Below are 14,910 nucleotides of genomic sequence, written 5' to 3'. Positions count from 1 at the left end.
CAATGTTGCTACATTGGCAGCATGGCTGGGGCAGTGTTTGGTAGAAGCTGCAGGGGCCTCCTGACGAGAGCCGTTGCACGTATATTTTTTACAAACTAAGCACTGCTCCATGCATGAGTTTTCACTGGGCCCAGCCCGCTGTGGGTGGTCACCCCACACTGTGCTCATGCATGTCTTTGTATTGGGCCTTTCTTTCTTTCTCTTTTTTGTTTCAAAATCTTTTTATTGAAGATATTCGGAGAACCACAGTAGGAAATAAACAGGTCAAATGCTATAGTACTTTTTGCACTAGCACTTTAGTTTATAATCATGGTGATGAGTTGATTCAAGGCCTACTTTGGGCATTTTTAAACAAACGGGGATGTAACCAGTGCAGGACACACAATGTTGCAGCTTTGAATTTTCAATGTAGTATTTAACCGGTATGCATTGAGCCTTTGCAGTAGTTTTTGCAGTTAAAATGTTTTTGTTGATATTATGAAATCATTTGTAATTGCGATCAGTGGCATGTACGTAATAATTTTGTATGTCTATAAATTTGTTTTTTATATATCCATATGAACTAACTGATACGTAAAGCAATACATTGGCTTAACGCTCCATTACCATCATGGTTTTAAAAGGTTGTATGGCGACAAGTTACATCTTGAAGCAATACGTTTATGTGTCCGAATTATAAATGACTGTTTGACTGGTTTTAAATATGCCTGCATACCAATTCTTCTATTTTTATGAAATTTGGTCATGTGATTGGTCACGAGATAATGCACTAGCACTTTCAATTTTGGGACACTTTGCATGCGCGTTATGTGAACAAGACCTTTTGATGGTCGAAACGCATCATGGCAGAGGTGCGTGGCAAGAAATAAAGATTTACGCACTGCAAAATTGGGTCCGTTTTCGCTCTTATCCGTGAAGTGGATGTTGTGTGGCCAAGTCTTGGGATATATATATATATATATATTTGCAAATTCCTTGATCCACAACTCGTTTGGCTATGAATAAAGAGGCGGCACACCAGGAAACAGCACATCGATTTATTGTGCACTAAAAATCCAAGTACGATGCGTTTCGGCATTAGTCTTTGTCAAGTTGCTTCCTGAACCTCTAATTCCTATAGAAATAGACTACAATGTTGCTAGATATAGAAAAAATACTTTGCGCATTTTTACACTATTCATTATAGAACAACATTTAAGGAATTACTTCAATGAATGTAGTAAATTACATTATTATTACAATTTGCTTCTAAAAAATGTATTAATTAATTAAAGCCACAAAAACATTACCTCAAGATAATAGTAACTTGAAGACAATATTATGCGTTTTGCCTTGTACTGTGTTACTGTCAAAGATGACTCATTCCATATCGGTCCAATGACCATGATAGGGTGATTGCGTTATTGCAAAATTCATCAACAGTGCTTGTCTGTCCTATAATTAATGAAGGATTAAAAGCTTGCACAACATCATACATGCACGGCATGAAAGCAAATCATTATTTCATGTGCATTCTGGTAAAGCTACAATCTGGGGTAATCATCAAAGCGTAATTTAGCATGTACCAGTTATAGAATTAATATCATTCTAACTGTTGCGTGCTTCTAGGGAATGAACAAGGTATAGGTCGCATCCTTTGGAAGTTTTATGGTATGGGATTGTGAGAGGAAAGTGATAGGTGAATGTTTTAAAATTTCTAATCAGTGAAACTAGTGTTGTTTGGGGAAAAGGATAGAGATTTGAATCATAGCAATTTTCAAATTGCAAATTACCATCAAGTTCAACTTGATGGTAATTTGCTCCCCCCTAGTAGTGAAATCGCTATTCTCAAATGGTTCTTGCATTGCATTTAAGGAATCGCAAATTGCGATTTCTTAAATGCAATCACAATTTGAGAAATCACTATTAATTGCAAATTCTCAAATTGCGAGTGCCTTGAACCTTGATGCATTGCAAATGCCCTTTTTGCGGTTGCAAACGGCTGATTTTTTTCGAACCGCACAGTTTGCGCACGCAAAAATGGTTGATGCATGTGCCTGTGAGTCTTTAAGACTCAGATAAGGTAGCATGGAAGTAGAATTCAGAGTCCTTCAAGGCTCCCCTTACACCCTAAACTTAGTCAACATCTATGTCCAGCATTTTCTAGCTTTGTTTCGATCTGTTGGCTGTCTGGTCCTATCCTACGCAGAAGGCATCGATAATTATCAGACTGGACAATCAAGCCCCTTCTTCATCTGCTCATGTTTGCCCCTTCTCACAACAATCAACCAATCGAGGAGCCTTCACCACCTGAGAGGGATTGCAAAAAAACTCCTCATCATTGGGAATTATCGTAGTCGCTGGCAACACAACCTTTGGACAAAATGCCTGGGCTCTTCTCCCACTCTGTAAAATCTCTTGACATACTCCTTGACAAGGAGTCCTTCCTGAAATTGAAGACCATCTCCGTTGGGTCCTCTGACTATAACAGCCTTCGAGGTTTGAGGACGACGCTGCAGTTTCTCCCTAAGGAGTTCCGTAAACTGGTGGTCGTGGCATGCGTTCTCTCTAAGGTTGTAAGAGGCTGTACGTAGCCCGGCTGCCTGTCTGTTGGCCAAGCTACCACGGGTTCCACAGTCCAGACTCAAAATATTTGATCATGTTTTAGAAGTATGCAAATCCCTTCGTTGCCTTCTGGGTAAACGGAGGATTCACTTCAAGGAATCGCCAAGGAGCCTTCGATGGACAAAAGAAATCTGATATTTCTGGGATTCTACATGCCCGTATTCCTCCTCACAACCTTTGCTCTTCCATCAGCACTTGGTAACAATGCTTAAAATCAAGAGGTCGGGCTTCTGTGGGCATCTTTTAGATACCTTCTTCCAGGAATCTGGAACTCATTACGCTCACTGGAAAAATCCTCAATTTTTCCAAAAAATAAAAAGCCTAAAAACTTGTGTGTCTGTTGTTGGTGATGCTGGGGATTCAGCTCTTTCCTGTTTTTGGTTTTGCTCACCCTAGTTCATGCATACTTAGGGGCAGATTTACAAGCCCCCTGCGCCACCAGGACATCACTTTTCATGACGTACTGGTGGCGCAGGGGGCTACTACATATTTACAAGGCGTGGCTTTTCCTCTCCTTGTAAATACGGCTCCTTTAAACGCAGCACTTTGTGAGGAAGGGGCGTTCCATGGGTGTTGCTGTGGGTGTTCCCACGCAACACCCATGGGACAAGACACATGTCCAGATTTACGAGAAATCGTAAATCTGGAAATGCGTGTGAATGCTACGCCACCCTAGAGGTGGCGTAGCGAGGCGCAACGAGGAGAAATGTTTTCCTTTCTCCTTGTTTTTAACTCTTTCAATGCGTGCTGCATTCTACAGCACGCATTGAAGAAGGAAAATGTCTGTTTTTGTGCAGGAAGGTGCCCCTTCCTGCACAAAAACAATCTCCCCACGACGCAGGCATCCTTGCACCATGGTGCAAGGGTGTCTGCGCCAGCGCATGGCTGCAGTTTGTGCGCCAGCGCAGGGAGAAGCACAGCGATGCAACATATTCTTGTCAATATTTGCATCCCTGTGCTTCGGAGGTGCCACAGCGTGGCACACCCAAAGGGCTTGTGGTGCTACGCTGCGGCACTTCCTCGTAGATCTGCCCCCTTGTTTTATTTTTTCTATTTCTTTAGCTGTTTTTGAAACCTCTTCTCTTAGAGCCAAGAAGCCTCATGGTGCTAGAGTGCTGACCAAATTCATTAATTCATTAATTTACAGTTTTTTTTTGCAAATCTCAGGATATGCAATAAATGATTCCTGTCAGTATTCATGGTTCTTTAGTTTTTTTCTGTCACTTTCCAGACGCACCCTGAGTGAATCTGTATCTAGTAATAGTGTGCATTGTTAAAAGGTGAACGTTGATGAAAATTTCACACCCATCCGTTTTCAAAATATCCGTTTTCCAATTGGATATATTATTTATTGTTATTTGAGCCTCTGCATTGAGCAAGGCAAATAAAGGTTTCAATTGCAGTGTGTTTGCTTGTAATAATTTGTAGCTATTCTCTGTAATGCAGCCACCAGCTCTGGTGTACGTGTTCAGATCTTGTGGGTTCTATTCCGTGGTGATCAGTTGTAAAAGACTGGAGGCAAAGAAGAAAACACATTTTCAAAGCCAATAGTTCTGGCTTGAACGTGCTACTGGAGGCACACTGCACATTTGTGCATGACTGTGATGCCATGTGTTGGCACCGTAAAGACTGACCCATTGGCTTTGCCAATGCTTGCTAATACTTGCAGACACCGATAGATGTTCACTTTGAGTGCTCTGCTACTATGTCTTCGCACTTCAGAAGATGCCTCTTGTCCTCAAAGTGACCGCGAAGTGTAGTTAGTGCAACACTGTGACATTGTCAGGATGAAATGTGTGCAGCACTGGGACATTGTCAGGATGAACTGTGTGCAGCACTGAGACATTGTCAGGATGAGATGTGTGCAGCACTGGGACATTGTCAAGATGAAATGTGTGCAGCACTGGGACATTGTCAAGATGAAATGTGTGCAGCACTGGGACATTGAGAGGATGAAATGTGTGCAACACTGTGACATTGTCAGGATGAAATATGTGCAGCACTTCTAGTTGAAATAAAAATAATGGGGTTGGTCTGAATCTCAGATGAGGGATGGAGTGGAAAAGAAACCCTACATGCATTTTCCTAAAGATGTCTGGAAAGGCTGTTTTGACTTTTAAACCGCAATGGCCCCTTGAACAACTATCCCTGGTACTTGCAAACCACTGAAAGCATCTTTCAGCCTCTCATCGCCACCTTACGACTCGAAGACAAGTGAGGCCTGGAGTCCTCAGAAGCTGCATACAATGTAAAGCGCCTCAAACTCCAACGATTCAGAAAGTGTCAGAGCAAAGGCGCTATATCATGTCCGACATGTCCACAAGCTCTGGGTTCTGTCAGGTGTTCCATATGCAATTACAATAAATGTAAATGCAAATCCTTTACATTGTGGTTACCCTAAAATGCTTGTATGAATCCGGCCCTCTACTTCCTGTGTTGGACACATACCATCACAAACACATACTATCTAAGAGAGGGTCTAAGGGCTACTTTAATGACTCCAAACTGGACACATGCCCCTAATAGAACTACTTGCAACAAAAGGTATCCAGGAGTCCCAACCCTGTTGTCAAACTTTAGACTAACCACTATATGACTAACAAACTAAATTGTGAGTTATATACAATTAATATGTAAACACCATCTAGACACTCATACCTATGACATACAACCCAGGTAGGAAATTTTTCCCATCAGTTGTCGTTCTGTGCCACCACTATTACATCATTTGGGTTCTCCTTACCCAGGAGTTAGTATGAAGTCCGTCACCCTAGTTATAAGGTGAGGGCTATATGAGTAGGAGGTGTCGGTAATAGTGTTGTTACTGGGTGGTGTCAGTATGGTGTTGGTGTTTACAACTGAAAAAAAGCAGTGCAAGTGAAAATGAGTGAAGTGAGTAAAATTAGGTGGAACTGAGTAGAATAGATATTTTAATGTTTTCTCTCAGACCCCTAAGTTTAAAAACAAGTGAACAGTGAAAAAACAAGTAGATTTAACATAATATCTACTCAGCAAGTGGTCAACATGTTTCTGCATATAGGTGGAAGTAATCCTATGCTTTCATCAGGACCAGGATATTGCTACTGCTGTATGTTATTAAGTGAGAAAAGAATAAAAGGAAAAAATATCACCTGTTTGTCAGGTGTTGATTCTCCACCACAATCCAATTTCTGTGGGGATGGCGCCTCACCTCACCTGGCTGCAGCTCAGGTAAATAAGGAGCACCGCTCTCTCCGTCGGTGTCTCCCAGCGTCCCTCTGGGCTGTTCTGTGTTTACATATTAATTGTATATAACTCACAATTTAGTTTGTTAGTCATATAGTGGTTAGTCTAAAGTTTGACAACAGGGTTGGGACTCCTGGATACCTTTTGTTGCAAGTGGACACATACCATCCCCATGGATGAAGAGACCAGGGAACTTTGCAAAAAGCTGCAAATCAAACGAGTGATTTCCACAGCACTGGAACATACGCTTAAATGTGATTTTGTGGACTGTAATCACAAGATACATTGCTACTCTTGTACGTTAGGCATAAGTTACGTTTAGGCAGGGTGTTTGTCGGTGGCAGGCAGTTTAGCACGAGGTATGAATTAAATACACCACAACAACTAGAACACAACGAGCCTGGAGCAATCTGCCTCAAACACCCCACATCCATGCGTCAGATTTACAAGAACCTGACGCTCTGTACAGATGCGTCAGTTTCCCTGCGCCTCCCTGCAGAACCCTTGCGCCACCATGGATGCGCTGTATTTAAAATACGGCAAACCATAGAGGCGTCAGAAATTCTGAAGCATCTTTTGCTGCAAAAGTCACGCATTGCTGGAGTCGTGTCGCAAACACGATGCATCTCCAGCAATGCATGGGGAGGCCTATTCCCACCACACTGCGTCACTTCTTACGCCTGCTCCAAGCAGGTGTAATGTTTTGACGCAGTTGCATCCTAGAAGTGGCGCAGTGAAATCTTGTAGATTTCACTGCGTCACTTCTACAAGGCTTTTTTGCATGGGAACACCCACCCTGCATACATTATACTTGACGCAGGTATAATGTGGTGCAGGGCTTTACAATGTGACGCATCTCCCCAGATGCGTCACGTCGTAAATAGGCCGCAATGTGGTGCATTGTTTCTGCCGCCACTGCCTCACAAAAAGTGACATACCGGTGGTGTAAAAGTGACGCAAGGGGCTTGTAAATCTTCCCCTACATTCTTAATGCCACCGATTATCACCACACAACGTTTGGATGAGGTCTTTGGGCATCATGCAGGTCACCTAATTTCGCCTATGTACGACACACTACGATCAATGTCCCTCCAACCACACATCTGAAAGGGACCCATTGAAGCCGAAGCTAAATGCAGCTTTTTCAAAGGTATGAAGTGCTAAACATGCCGCAGTGCAGTACACTAAGCCATAGACCTCTGCAGATGTTGCTTGGGTGTCAATCAAGAACCACTTGATGATGACGACAATTTGTAAATACCTAATTGGGTTTGTAAACTATTCATGAAGAGGTATGTAATCACTGTCCATGTGATTATTGCTTTCTGAGTTTTGAAATAGGGTCTGTGAACTCTGGGTCGCAATTTACATTTTTTAAGGAGGGCATTTTCGTCCACTCTTGATCTTCCTTGAAGTTCCCTTGTGTGGGGTGTTGACTTTTTCCCCAACAAGCCCCCTGCAATTATTTTCTGTAAAATAGGATTGGAGAGGTGATTGGAAGTTCCTTTACATTGCTTAATAGTGTCAACACAATTGTGACCCAATTTGGTTGCATATGTTTCTCCAAATAACAATTGTTTGAGGTTCATAAAGTTTGCAAACTAATGTATGCATACAATTGATCTGCTAAGCATACTGTTAAATATTCCATTTGTTCCACAAAATACTCAAAGGATTGTCCCCAATTGGCTCTGTGTACTTGTCAAATGTGTTGTCCATTGTCCACAAGTTTTTTTCTCTGTATGTAAAGAGTTGCCTAATCCCTACTTCACCCTAAATGAGTGTCTTTGAGTCTGTATTAATAAAATCTTCAACTTACAACGCATTCAAACTGTGTCTGCCTTTGATATAAAACTATTTTTTAGAATTTTTTTATAAACTGTTAACTGGTACCTTTCCATGTTCCTCTTTACAGACCTGTGGTTTGCTGAAGAAAGGCTCCGTGCTAGTGGCTGATAATGTCATCTGTCCCGGTGCGCCGGAATTCCTCCAGTATGTTCGCACAAGTGGGCGCTACGATTGTACCAACTACCCCTCTCATGTGGAGTACTCGAAGAACGAGGACGCCCTGGAGAAAGCAGTGTTTAGGGGATGAGCGCCTACTACCTGCCACCTCCTGTGTTGTGGTTGTGGTGTTTGTTGTTCCTTGTGCCTTTTGTGCAGGTTCAAATCTTGTCGGAGGATATGACGGCAGCAGAGGACCTCAGAAGTGTCCACCTCATCACCCCTGTGGAGCTGTATTTATTTGTAAATAGATTCTCTTTCAACGCCCTTAGATTCAAGTTGTTCTTCTAGGTCTGATCTTAGCCATTGTAACATAATTGTATATTATGTCCTTACTTATAGGAGCTTTCAGCACAGCTTTCTTCATCTAATTGACTGTCCATGTCTCATTCTCTTTTTTGTCCCACTCATCACAGTATAGAACATAGGGCCAGGGTCAGCCCACTTTAGCCATCGGGTTAGCGGTCTTTCAGCAATGTAATTCTTCACTTGCACAATGTTCAGTCACTCCCAAAAGTAGTCCACTTATACAGTGTTACAAAAAGGTGTATTTTTACTGTGGTGTTGCTTTGTTGTCTCATACTAGTTTCAATTCTCAGTCGAGGTGCTATGCCCTACATTAAAAACCTATGGGTTGGGTTTAACCAGGATAGCGGCAGCAGCTGTAGCTAAATATTTACATTCAATCCACATGTAAATGAATCAAGATCAGTGTCATGAAACCAAACACAAACTGAGAGAAACCAAGAAAGAATTCCCTAGTAACCACAGCACATGCAATCTCTGAAGTTCTGCTGTCGGCTTCAAATGTCTACAACTGGAACTGTTGTCCTACAGATTCAGTGCGGGGGCCGCACCCGACCCTACAAGGAGTTCGATTCCTGCTTTAAGGCAATTTATGAACACCAAAGAGTGAGAACAACACCTCAAAGCTCCTCCTTCAGCCCAACCCTCCTCAACATATACATGAAACCCCTGGGAAACATCGTCAAGAGCCACCGACTCAACATCATCTCCTACTTGGAGGACACCTAACTCATCCTCTCCCTGACTAATGACCCAACAACCACCAAGGACAAGTTCCAAAGATACATGAAAGATGTGTCACCTGAATGAACAACAACTGTCTCAAACTCAGCACCGACAAGACAGAAGTACTCTTCTTCGGTAAAGGCAAGGACGCCCCTTGGAACAATAAATGGTGGCCACCTGAGGTCGGTCCAAACCCACCAACCATGCCCGCAACAATGGCATCATCCTCGATAGCCAGCTTTCCATGAAGAAGCAGGTCAGCGCCGTCTCCTCCGCTTGCTTCCTCGCCCTCCGAATGCTCAAGAAGGTCTTCAGATGGCTCCCACCCAACACCAGGCAAACAGTCACACAAGCTCGTGTCACCAGCAGACTAGACTACAGAATCTTCCTCCAACTTAGAACAACCGCCCAACTAATGACGAAGCTTCCGACTTTCCAGAACACTGCAGCCAGACTCATCTGTGACCTCCCCAGACGGATTCACATCACCCCGCACCTCAGGAAACTCCGCTGACTACCAGTCGCAAAGAGATGCAAGTTCAAGCTGCTCACCCATGCTTACAAGGCACTACACAACGTAAGACCGGCGTTCCTCAACACTCAAATGAACTTCCTGCAAACTCTGCTCCAAATCCCTCTTCCGAGCAGCCTCAAGTTGAAACCACCGAACGAATAGCGGAGGCCGCTCCTTCTCCCACCTGGCGACTATGACCTGAAACAACCTCCCCCTGCACCTCAGAGCCTCACCATCACTCCAGCAGTTCAGGATGGACCTTAAGACTTGGATGTTGAAGCAAAAGAAGAACAGGCAGCTCGTTCTCCCAGCGCCTCAAGACCCTCACAGGTGATGCAGACGCGCACGGCAAAGTCGATTGATTGAGAACAGAGGCCTGGATATGTAAATTAAAATGATTTGGAGTAAGTGGCTGGGAATATAAGTAGTGTGGGGATTCTACAGTGATTGTAGGGAAGACTTTATGGAAAAATATATAGCATGAAGGTTTTAATGACATCCCTGAAGTGTATGCCTCTATCAAACGTTTGCTTTATCAGCAGAGCAACCCTCCCAGTTTGCATCAACACCCAAACATAAAACCAAATACAGATGATCTCTTTCCTACAGACGCACGCCATTGCCTTTCATTTGGGATTTGGCCTCTTCGGCTCCACCACAAGCATTCTGCAGACTCCACAATGAAGAGACCAGCTTCAGTGCTGGCATTGAGTTTGGGCAAGCAGCACTCTTTGTGCTAAGAACCTATCTGAGCTTACGCACCTCCCAATCTCTGGATTCCTTCATGCTTTAATAACTTCTTGGACAGTGGTCATGGAGAAAAGTGATAGAAAACATTACATGTGTGCATGAGGCCTATTCTAGTAGCAGATCTAGACCACATGGAAGGGACACACGTGTTCCTGGCTTACCGCAAACAGAATTAGAAACATTTTGATGACCACCCCAGAGGTGGCACTTTTGTTCTTTACTGGGAGGATATATACTTCTGGAATGTGATCTCAAGTAGTCCAAAGTTAACAAAGCATGAACTGTGTGTTCATTTTCACAAGAGGTCAAACTGTACGTATGCAAGAGAATAATGTAACTGCATTTGTATTTGTATGTGAATTTTAGCATTTTTTACGTTGTCTTTAAAAATGTGCATAGTCGCTAACATTTTTAACTAATGTGTTCTTTTTGTATTGCTTTTTTGTAGCAGTTTATCTGGGTACAAACAGGGTACAAATAAACCAAATACAGAAAGTGTTGACTTTTCTAATGAAGGATGATCGACACAGAGGAGTAAAAGGGTAATACTGATATAAACTATTATACTACGCGAGATGTGTATGTAGGGGATTTCATGCTCCCTTTATTTTGTGTATCTGCCTGTAATGGTATCATGTAAAACGTACCAATATAGCCATATTGACAATTTCTGAGAAACATTCCAAGCTTACTAATGACTACCAAATAAATAATTTAGGATTGAAGGTGATGCCAAGAAAGTGGTGGTAAAAACAGAGTTAATAAAAATTAACCCCCAACTATGTTTATTGATTGTTACTTTCTTTGGCTAGATTTTCTTTCTGTTTAGAGTGTGCTGATAATTTTCCTCCTGATCATTTTTATTTTTAAAAAACGGAAGTTTGGCCATTTAGCAAGCGGTGGCATTTTTGATAATTTATTACAGAGTTACAGGAAATTTCTCTGTGCTTCAAATGGTAAGATATAAATACATTCTTTGTCTTGTAACTGACAGTTGCTGTGCGATAAATGCTTAGGCTGATTGCTTTATGTAAATCTCTTTTTCTCGACCACATTAGTTGTAGGGATAAAAGCGCAGATTGCCATGCCATGGGAAAAAGTGGCTATTGCCGAAATAAGGTATTTTTGTGGAATTGATTGAAGATGCCAAATGTGCAAATATCATTTACTATTGGCTTTGTGCCATACTTGTTTTTGCATTGGTTGATGGAGGAAGTAGGGTGACTAACTGGCATGGGTGCAAATTCAGGACGTTAAGTGTAAAAATTCAGGACAAAGGGTCAAAATTCAGGACAAGAATTAGGGACAGAAGGTCAAAATTCAGGACAAAACTTCGGGTTAAAAGGTAAGCTTCACGGACAGAGGAAGTTTCCCGATAGAATAAAAGTGTGTAAATAGACAACCACTAAAGTACAAATCAAAAAAAGATTATATTAAGTTGAGACAATCGTGCACTTCCTGGTTTTTTGGTATGTGCGCAGCTTTGAGCAACTGTGCAGGTCTTTTTGGGGTATTTCATATGATAATAATCTATTTACATGGTTACTGCACTGGGTTGTCCAGTCTGATATTATGTTTACAACTACTGGTCATCGAGCAGGCAGGGTTCTGGCTCCTACCAGCCAAATTAGATGTTCGACCAGTTCGTTTTTTTTTGTTCTGTTTTCAATATATGATTGTAAATAGAACTATAAGCTGATTTCACACCATGTTAAAAACCCACACCTATAAACGATTCACAAAATAAATAATAAAAGCAGGAACTCTTTTAGAAGTCATTGCCCTGTGGTCAGCAATGAAAGCGTGTAAATTAGTGTTGAAGAGCAGTTTCACTAACAAGACCTCGTACCACTCGTGAGTCAAGCACCTGTGACGTCTATCGCAGCGCGCGCCCGAGGGACTCGTTCAACATGATTGGATGAGCTCACTGTCACCAGATGCTCCTAAGATCCTTGCGCACTTCCGCTTTGGCTAACCACCTGCTGGTGTCCTTATGGATGCTCGAGTTGGGTTCAGACTTGAGGAGTCTACGGGGTCCAAGTTTGGACAATATTATCAATAAGGTTTTATTAACCGCTTTTGCAGATACTTGGCAGATTTCAGCAACAGAAAGCTCCCACATACAAAGGGCTCTATTGGCTTTTCCTTTACTAATGTCTTGGTACACAAAGCTCTGATTCAGACTTGTCAGAGTGTCCAGTTCTTTTGATTGAACTTGTTCAGCTTGAAAGCAGCACGTGGGCGCTTAATTTAAGGGTTATCAGGTGCACAGCCGGAGACAGCTGAGGGTCTCAATGACCATAAAACAAGGAAGGGATTGCAGTCATGTACAAAAAACGTAGGTGCTTGTTCTTGTTGCTCATCTAAAGGTTATGCACTTATTTTACCTAGAAATGCCAGCGCTGTAACAAGAATTTAAAAAACTGAAAATCAATAATACTGGCATTGAGTTGGAACCTTAATAACAGCGCTTAGAAACTGTATGCGTGTACCCCTCTATCAATGCTTTTGTTCTTTTTCTATCTTTTCCACATTCTTGTTCTTTAACCCAGGATCACTGTTGTGCCCTGCTTTGCCCTCTCTGTCTTTCCATATATATTCTTTATCTCTCTCATACTCTCTCTGGCTCTCTGTTTAGTCGTCTGACTCACTTCCTTTCTCTTTCACTGTTCTCCTCAATATCCCTCTATAAGTCTATTTTTAGGTTGAGGACCTAAAGGCTGCGCTTGCGCAGTCTTTGGTTGGAGATTTTATGTTTATGAGTATGGGGCTTGAACCCGCCTCTCTCCTCCATCTCTCCTCCATTGGCTGGCTTCCTAAACGGAGAGCAGCCATTGGAGGAGAGAGGCGTCACTCCAATCAAGCCCCGTCTCTTTTGGATTCGGGGGCGTGTTTTTGGCGTTCTTTCCACCTGTGACGTCATCACACCAAAAACACGCACCCGAATCCGAAAATTTCAGAAGCTTGCGGCCGTCATTCTTTTTTGTGCCGTTTTTTTCTTGCTTTATTTTAGCCGTCTCTTGGTTTACATTTGCCCCTATTTCAATGTTAGACAAAGGGGAAAATACATGCCACCAATTGTTTTTTCACTTTCACCATCTTTCCTGTTACGAAATGTGGGCAGGTACATTGATGTGTAATAGTCGGCCTAAAATGTTTTAGTTGCTGTATGTATGCACGTTGCAGCAGCACTTGTAACCGTTGGCCCTATAAACGTCTATTAGAGACTCCACTGCTGTCTTGATTTTCAAGTCATGCATGTACATTGCCGCGCACATCTTACAGTAAAGTGAATGGAATGCAGCTGCGCATGCAGCCTAATAGTAGCCGCACCTGTACAGTCAGGGTCATCCTGTTGCTTCGCAACAGACCCACGTGGCAATCAGGCTGCAGTCTCAGTCACGTGACCGAAAGTCTACACACTTTTGTTGACGTAACTTTGACCCTCCTCTTACGATCCGTCCTCTGAGCTGAGCTAGCCAATCCTTTCTATACGTGGGCAGCGAGGTATGGCGGGTCGAAGGAGCGGTGCCCGGGCTGGCTGCGGTGGGCGTGGCCGTGAGGGCCGGGGTGTGGGCGAAAGGTGCCAAGGTCGCGCTGCTGTCACAGGTTGTGCAGGTAGCGGCGGTGGTGCAGGTGCCAAAGTGAGTGCGGGAGCCGCAGAGGCTGCTGGGAAGGGCTGACCATGAACGGCCAGTAACGAATGTGAGTAACGACTCGGGGGCTGCGTGGAAGGTGAATGATACCTCTCGGGCTGTGGAAGTGTCTGCTGAGCCGGGGAGTGGGAATGGAAACTCCAGGCAGATGGCGGGTCCTGAGGCAGCACATGAGGGAAGCGGTCCAGGGCAAACACACGTTGTCGGGTGTGATTAGTTACTGTCCTTTCGTGGTCGGCACCTCAGGGACACAAACGTGGTCTGCTTCGAGGAACTGAACACTTCCGCTTCCGGCCTACATGGAAATACATATCGTTGGTACCTTACATTGCTGCTTTCATTATTTGTATTCATTATTAGTGTTCCTAATAAATACCCCACATAATATTGCTCTGCATGGAAAACATTTTTACTGTAGAGAGTGGATGTTCCACAAACTTCAGCACTGCCTACAGGAAAAAAAACATCTGCTGTAGCAGCTCGGTGTGGATCCATCTCTTGGGTCTCTTTCTGGGAACAATGCTACTCCCGCCCCTTCTGGGAAAGGGGCGGGTTGGAGGGGTGCTTTTGGTTGGGGGACCTGGGAGTGGTAAGACGGCGCTCATCACGGAGTTGTTGTGGCCTAGCTCACCAGCTGGCTTCCATTTCTGCAGGGCCCAAGACTCTGATACACTGTGCCTTGGAGGCTTCATTCGGGGACTGGTGGCTCAGATCAGCAAAAGCAGGATCATGTCTGGTTATGAGGAGAAGCTAAAAGACCCAGCCGTTCAAAGTCTCCTGCAACCTGGGGAATGTGAGAGGAATGCATCAGAGGCATTTAAAAGGTGCAGTATGGCTTCCCTGTTAGAATAGTGCAAGATTTGCCTTGCATGCAGCGTTCAACCTTTTGACCTGAGAACTTTTTTGCCATTACCTACTAACATGAGTGAATACAGGGGGTTCAGCGCTCTCAATCATTGGTATGTTTATGTGTCTTTCATATTTCACTTTGCCCGCCTCATCGTACCCATGTTGCAGTGGGTCAGTACATTTCACCCATTTGCTCTCTTGCACTGCGAGTGGCAGCATTTTGCTTGATCACATGGCAGAGCTCCCTTAAAATAGTGTACTTCAGGTCACTCCTTT

General features: G+C 43.4%; 1 protein-coding gene across 2 annotated transcripts in view; it reads left to right on the top strand.

Annotated features, from left to right (window-relative positions):
* LOC147666129 (catechol O-methyltransferase-like) overlaps positions 1 to 10,908 on the top strand; it is an 89,448-nt gene extending 78,540 nt beyond the window's left edge. For both annotated transcript variants that reach the window (XM_086949285.1, XM_086949284.1), the window contains exon 5: positions 7,745 to 10,908. In XM_086949285.1, the coding sequence (XP_086805411.1) occupies positions 7,745 to 7,924 (180 nt within the window). In that variant the 3' untranslated portion in view covers positions 7,925 to 10,908. The remainder of the gene's footprint in view (positions 1 to 7,744) is intronic.
* The last annotated feature ends 4,002 nt before the right edge of the window (positions 10,909 to 14,910 follow it).

This window comes from Lissotriton vulgaris, unplaced genomic scaffold, assembly GCF_964263255.1.
Source record: "Lissotriton vulgaris unplaced genomic scaffold, aLisVul1.2 SCAFFOLD_1952, whole genome shotgun sequence".
Classification (NCBI taxonomy): Eukaryota; Metazoa; Chordata; class Amphibia; order Caudata; family Salamandridae; genus Lissotriton; species Lissotriton vulgaris.
Note: the sequence above shows the minus strand (reverse complement) of the source record. Positions and strands in the feature narration are given on the sequence as shown.